The sequence below is a fragment of the Penaeus japonicus genome, unplaced genomic scaffold, assembly GCF_977035675.1.
Source record: "Penaeus japonicus unplaced genomic scaffold, GWHDUDI00000001_assembly GWHDUDI00000038, whole genome shotgun sequence".
In the NCBI taxonomy this organism is placed as follows: Eukaryota; Metazoa; Arthropoda; class Malacostraca; order Decapoda; family Penaeidae; genus Penaeus; species Penaeus japonicus.
In genome coordinates, this window is record NW_028234440.1 from 2,330,950 (window position 1) to 2,337,852 (window position 6,903).

General features: G+C 38.8%; 1 protein-coding gene across 1 annotated transcript in view; it reads left to right on the forward strand.

Moving 5' to 3' along the window:
• Positions 1 to 6,170, forward strand: part of LOC122253999 (calcium-independent phospholipase A2-gamma) — a 12,277-nt gene extending 6,107 nt beyond the window's left edge. The window contains exons 2-10 of the mRNA XM_043017446.2: positions 453 to 675; positions 802 to 971; positions 1,348 to 1,485; positions 1,849 to 2,003; positions 2,282 to 2,400; positions 2,652 to 2,857; positions 3,255 to 3,446; positions 4,343 to 4,538; positions 5,198 to 6,170. Coding sequence (XP_042873380.1) covers positions 465 to 675; positions 802 to 971; positions 1,348 to 1,485; positions 1,849 to 2,003; positions 2,282 to 2,400; positions 2,652 to 2,857; positions 3,255 to 3,446; positions 4,343 to 4,538; positions 5,198 to 5,454 — 1,644 coding nt within the window. The 5' untranslated portion in view covers positions 453 to 464 and the 3' untranslated portion in view covers positions 5,455 to 6,170. The remainder of the gene's footprint in view (positions 1 to 452; positions 676 to 801; positions 972 to 1,347; positions 1,486 to 1,848; positions 2,004 to 2,281; positions 2,401 to 2,651; positions 2,858 to 3,254; positions 3,447 to 4,342; positions 4,539 to 5,197) is intronic.
• Positions 6,171 to 6,903: the final 733 nt, after the last annotated feature.

The window sequence follows — 6,903 nt, forward strand, 5'->3', positions numbered from 1 at the left end:
ATTTCAGTTTTGTGTGAATTCATATCTTTTGTGTCTGCTCTTAGTTTCTTGTAAGTAGGTAGGTAGGTTTTGGATATTCAAATATAACTTGATATTTTGTTCTTTAAGAGAATCACAGGTATTTTTTTTCAAGGAATCGTAACTTACTTGTTCTCAAAGCAAGTGATTGTAATCCTGCTGTTCTTTATTTATTGTTCTGATAAGGACAATCAGTTGATGGATCCACTAGAATAGAAATCTACCATCTTGATAAATGATGTGCCATATATTTTTCCCATTATATGTATTAGTCTTTGCACATTATCCCATTAGCAGCAGATAGCATGTTTTGCTGCCAAGGTAGAGTCGGTTGTAGACACGGATGGCACCATGCCAGACAATGGCCATCCTACTGCATACATATTTTATTTAAACCTGACCAATGAGTTAAACTTATGGTATTTCTTCTTCAGAGGGGAACGGAAATGGCGTCGGGTGGAAGCAGCGTGACTCAATGGCGTCTGATGACTATGCTTCGCGACTACATCACGCGCACCTCGCCCTCCCTGGGGACGATACAGAAGGAGCTCCCGGAGATCGTCCGTAACCCCTTCCAGGCCTTCTCTAACACGCAGGAGCAGAAGTCCGAAGGCGATTCAGAAGTCAAGAAAATCACGGTTGTGGCTAAACCTAGTGGTGAGATAGTCTTTCTTTTTTATCTTTCCTTTTTTTTATCTTTAATTGAATATGCTTTTCATTTTGTGCGTGAAGGATTTTCTTAATGTTCATGTAAATTTATATGTTTACTTTTTACTTATACAGAAACTGCAACTGAGACACAAACCGAGTTCCAAAAGGCTATTAAGACAGTGAATGCCTACATTCCACTCTATTTCTCACAAGTGAAGCTGAATTTCTCGAAGGGTGACGAATCGCAAAGCAGTGAAAAGAATTTACCGAAGTGGAGAGTGAAGAAAGATAAGATTTCGAAGGTCAGTATACCTTTATTTTGTTTATTTTTGTTGTTCTTTATTTTTTACCTGAACATAACATTTCATACTTACCTTATATTCATATTATTTGTTTATTTGTCTCTAGTGATCAAGAGACTTTAGCGGATTTGAATAAACTCTTTCGTAGGATTTGAATCATTCTTCATTTTTTCATCTTGACTAAGAGTAGATAGTAGAAAGGCAAAAGAAATAGCTTCCCCTCATTTTTTAAGAACTAGATCTATTGAGAGCAAACACAAAAAAAGAGAATTTTTCCCCAGAAGATTTCCCTTTGAGCAAAGTCAGTGTCAATAACAGAACATATGTTTGCTGTTGTGCAATTAAACATCATATTACAAACAAATTCACTCCACAGGCCAGCATTGATGCGAGGACGAGATATCTGGTACGGGCTCTCGGAGACCATTTGACGGAGGGCGGGAGGCTGCGGAAACTGGAAGACCTCTGCGTTCACCTCAGGCAACACCCTGATGCCAAAGGGGTTGCTGTCAAGGTCCGTCCTGTTTTGGTGCAGAATTTTTGTTGTTCTTCATAACATAAGATGTGAATGTATTATCTAGAAGGATTTTAGTGATCTTGGTGTTTTTTATGAATTTAGTGATGAATTTTGACAGTTGAAAACAGACATCAAAGGAAGTAATTGAGACATAGATAAGCAGTTTCACATATAAATTTTGTGTATGTTAGTCAGTTGCTAGATCATATCCTAGTTTAGCAAATTTTCTGTAGAAGTTGTCATTGTTTTATGAAGTAACCGTCAGAATTTCACACTTCCTAATCATGCAAGATCATTGATTTACAAAGACATGTGAGTTTCCAAAATGTGTTTTACTGATACTTTCTTGGTCTTCCATAGACGGGTGGCATAAGGCGGCTGCTTCGGATGTTGGCCAAAACGAATGACCGCTACGTGGAATATGAAGCACGAGAAGCCTTGGCATTGCTCGGACACACCTTTCCTGTCAAAGGGCATGGCATTCGGCTCTTGACAATTGATGGCGGTGGTGTAAGGTGAGTCTCTCTCTCTCTCTCTCTCTGTGTGTGTAAGAAGGTGATTATTAAGGTGGATGATAACACTTGAATTTCATAATTTTCATATGATTGTCATTATTATTATTAGTATTAGTATTATTATTACTAGTAGTGTTTTTATTAGTATTTTAGATAGTATCATTATTATGAAAATTGTTACTGATAAACCCAAATTATTCAATTTTTTTTTTTTTTCTTTCTTTTTTGAAATTGTACTTATATACCTGTTGCTATATAGCAATATCTAACATTTCCAGAGGTTTGGTTGCTTTGGAAATACTGAAGAAAATCGAAGAGGAAGCCGGTCAGCCAATTCATGAAATGTTCGATTACGTGTGCGGTGTGTCAACGGGAGCGATCTTAGCAGTTTTAATAGGTATGTCGGTGGCGCATGGGAATAAATAAGTTTAGTTGGTCATTGAGGTATATTTTGATAGATGTATTCCTCTCATCTTTCATAGAGAATCCATGGTATTAACTAGATAAGATGGTATATAAGAGATGCTGATTAGGTAGCCAGTGGTGATGCTTTACCTAAGAAGCTCCTGCGAACCATTCTAAAGATTCTGTGTATATATGCACTGACCTTTTTATGATAATGTTAATATTCCCATCTCCTTGCCACAGGGGCGCACCGCTCCTCCTTGGACGACTGCGAAAAGTTGTATCGCAGGCTAAGCACCCAGATCTTCACTCAGACTACCTTTAAGGGGGCCACAGGTCTCTTCATGAAAAACTCGTATTACGACTCTGATGCCTGGACAGAGATCCTCAAGGAAAATATGGGAGAGATGTCACTTATTGAGACGGCAAGAAATGTGGACACTCCTAAGGTATGGGATTTGAGACATGTTTAGATTTTGCGTTCTGTGATATATGTTTTATTTTAGAGTTGTTTAAGTTGGGAAATAGAAAACACTCCAATGAGATATTTTTACAGTTGATTAATTTGATATTATTCCATTTATTGCTTATGTTGACCAGTAGGAATGAATCACCAAGAGACAATAATCTTTACTTCATTCTTGATCTCCTATCTTGATGTGAATTACATGTACGCAGAAGACTCAAAATATAATATTATATATATATAAAATAAAAATATTAATATAAGATATAGATTATAAAATAAAAAAAAAAAAAAAAAAAAAAAACTGTCAAACCAAATCTTTCTCCAACGAGCAAACATTATTTTATTTTTGACCACCACGTCCCCGTTTCACACGACAGATATGTCTAGTCGCTACTTCAGCCAACACGAATAGAATCCAGGCCCACCTCTTCCGCAACTACAACCTGCCGTACAGGGTTACTGGCCACTATCAGGGGAGCTCCCTGCCGAAGCTTTGGGAAGCCGTGAGGGCGTCGGCTGCCGCACCAGGGTATTTCTCCGAGTATAGGGTCGGGGATCTCATTCTGCTGGTGAGTTTGAAGGTGGTGGGGAATAGATTGGGAAACGATTTCATATATTTTTGTTTCTTTGACTTACTTGATAGTGTTTTTTTTTTTTGTTTTTTTTTGAGGGGGTGGGGGGGGCTCTGGAATATGTAAGACAAGTTATCAGGCATTCATAAAGGTTCAGATTTTGAAAAGTAAGAGTTTCTGTTTTGTTTTGTTTTGTTTTTTTTCTTAGAAAGGACAGGAGATTGATAGATTGATAATGCATGTATTGGATTGTACCCTTACAGTTCTATGAATTAATCATTATTGTTATTTGATTATTTGGTCTGGAACTGAATAAGCCACAAGTAAGAAACCAGAGGAAATATCTTTAAACTAAACATGTATGAAATCAATGCTTGATTAGGTATCAATATATTTCAAGTCTTACCTTTATGGTAAATCAATTTCTTTCTCTCTCTTTCTCTCTCTCTTCTCTCTCTCTCTCTCTCTCTCTCTCTCTCTCTCTCTCTCTCTCTCTCTCTCTCTCTCTCTCTCTCTCTCTCTCCTCTCTTTCTCTCTCTTTCTCTCTCTCTCTCTCTCTCTCTCTCTCTCTCTCTCTCTCTCTCTCTCTTTTCTCTCTTTCTCTTCTCCTCTCTCTCTTCTACTCTATCTCTCTCTCTTCTCTCTCTCCTCTCTCTCCCTTCTCTCCCCTCTCTCTCTCTTTTCTCTTTCTCTCTCTCTCTTCTCTCTCCCTCTCTCTCTCTTTTCTCTCTCTCTCTTTTCTCTCTCCCTCTCTCTCTCTCTCTCTCAATCTCCTCTCAATCTCTCTCATTCTCTCATTTCTCCAGCGATGTAAATTCATTTTCTCCCAGCTATGTAAATTAAACAGAAGAAGAAAAAAATAACAATAGTAACCCCCATCCTATCCCAAACAGGATGGAGGCTTGTTCGTCAACAACCCCACTGCGATTGCACTCCACGAAGCAAAGCAACTCTGGCCTGAAGCCAACCTGCAGTGCGTGCTCTCTGTTGGCACCGGCCGTCACGAGCCCATTGCCACCACCAGCGAGTCTTCCATCAACTGGGGCACAAGAATACGCACAATCCTCAACAGCGCCACCGACACAGAAGGTGAGAAGAGGGAGAGTCGTCATTCTTTTTTTTTTCTCTCTCATTTTCTTCTGAGATTTTATTTTATTTTTTTATTCTTTTCCTTTCTTTTCTTTTGTTGGTTGTTATTACGTCCTGATGTTTTGTCGTGTTCTTCTCATTGGGAACATATTTGTTTTCTATCTCCTTCTCCTACTGCATCATCCTGTGTCACTCCTTGTTAGTCATCTATGTCTTAAGGGGTTTTCTGCCTCTTTATCTTTGTCTTCTTCTTTTCTTCTCAGTTATCTCTTTTTTCTTTGCTCTATTCTTATTATCATTATTCTCCTCTTCTGCTTCTCTTTCTACCTTCCTCCTCTGCCTCCTCCTCCTCCTCCTCCTCCTCCTCCTCCTCCTCCTCCTCATATTCTGTACTGTTGACCATATGTATTTTCCTACCATGTAGCAGTTTGCGGGGAAGGGAGGAATTTGGGAAATTAGTTTAGATAGTGAATAACAGTGTAAAAGCAGATAAACATGTACATGTATGAGTACAGCATTTTGGATGTTGTCTTAGTATGAATATTTAAATAGTTCTCTCTTCTTTTTTCTTTTTTCTTTTTGTATCTATTATTGTCTAATTTAGTAACCAATCAAGCTATCTGTTTTTCAACACAAGGAATATATTTATCCCACTGCAGGTGTCCACACAACCATGCACGACCTCCTGCCAGGCAACGTGTACTTCCGTTTCAATCCATACCTCAGTGACGAAATCGGCCTGGACGAGATTGGGGCCGACCGATTAGCCATGATGATGGAAGACACGTCTCTCTACCTCCGCAAGAATGAAGCCAAGATACAGGAGGTTGTCCGTGCGCTCGTCAAAAGCAAGAACCCTCTCGACCGCGCGAAGGACTGGTATCAGCAGCAAAGCCTTTTATGGCCTGTGTATTAGGTTGTTTTTTTACCATATTGTTTCCATTCAAATCCAGTCGCAGTTCATGCATGTGTTGGACGTGACTTGTTGTGACTCAGATATTGTTACTATTGTTCTTGAACGAGATTGTTTCAGAATAGTCATACCAGGTGTCATAGATATTAGTTTTAATCTTGTGTTTCATGATTGCGATAGTATCCAGATATTCGTACGGTAGTTCCAAAGTTCTCACGTTTGAGGCTTTGAAGCAAAGACTACCACATGTATACATTACTGGTATTCATTTTATATTACAGGTATTTCATTATCAAAATGTTCATGCTGATTTCATGTACCGTTTCTCAAAAATTTTTACAATCTCGCGTTGATCCAAATTCTTGTCAACGCTTTCTTCCTGTCGAACACCACAACTTCTTTTCTTCATTACCATTAACCTCAGGAAACTAATCACAGTTTATTTTTATATTTATTATAGGTGCTATTATAATTTTATAGATATTAGTGTTTATTTATGAGTGGTAGCAGTAGCAGAAAGGTCATATATGATTTCTGAATAGTTCTGAATAGTATGTCATTAGTTTATCTTTGTATATATGTATGTAATGTTGTTTTGTTTTATTTCTCTAATGTATAGAAGTTTTATGTCCAGATTTTTATTGGTAGCCTAAATAGGCTTAGGTGAGTGTATAAAAGAAACACCAAAACGCCTTTCTCTCTCTCTCCTCCTCTCACTCCCACTCCACCTCATCTTCGTCTCCACACTCTACTCTCCTCCCTCTCTCTCTCTCCTCTGAGGCATCTCTCTCTCTCTCGCTCTCTCTTCCCTCTCTCTCTCTCTCTCTCTCTCTCTCTTTCTCTCTCTCTTCCTCTCTCTCCTCTCTCTCCTCTCCCTCTCCCCCTCCCCCTCCCTCTCCCTCTCCCTCTCCCTCTCCCTCTCCCTCTCCCTCTCCCTCTCCCTCCCTCTCCCCCTCTCCCCCTCTCCCTCTCTCATTATTACTCTCAATCTCTCTCAGTCTCTCTCAGCCTCCGTTCCGAACCTTCCGGTCCTCTCATTTGATGAAAGGAGTATCTCTAGCTTAGGATGAACACATTATAGATTTTGATCGTAACATCTCCCTTGAGCTGATGCAGCCCCAAAGGTCACATTCGACGCTTCCTCGGATGTTCCGCAGGAAATCCTCGAGTAAGAATCTCCTCCTATGATTGGTGAAACTACTTTATGGATGGATGTAAGATTAGGATTTTTTACACTAATTGTAAACGTGCGTCTGTGTGTATTTAAAGAGCGTATGTATTTGATACATTTAAAATTCATATAATGATTTCTTACATAGATAACTTTAAAAGTTGGAATAACTGTAGGAAAGACATGTTAGTATGGACTTATATATATGCTTTCATTATTTTGTGGAAGTATGATAAGATACATAAATCTTGACAAAATGTTTAACATAGTATATATAAATG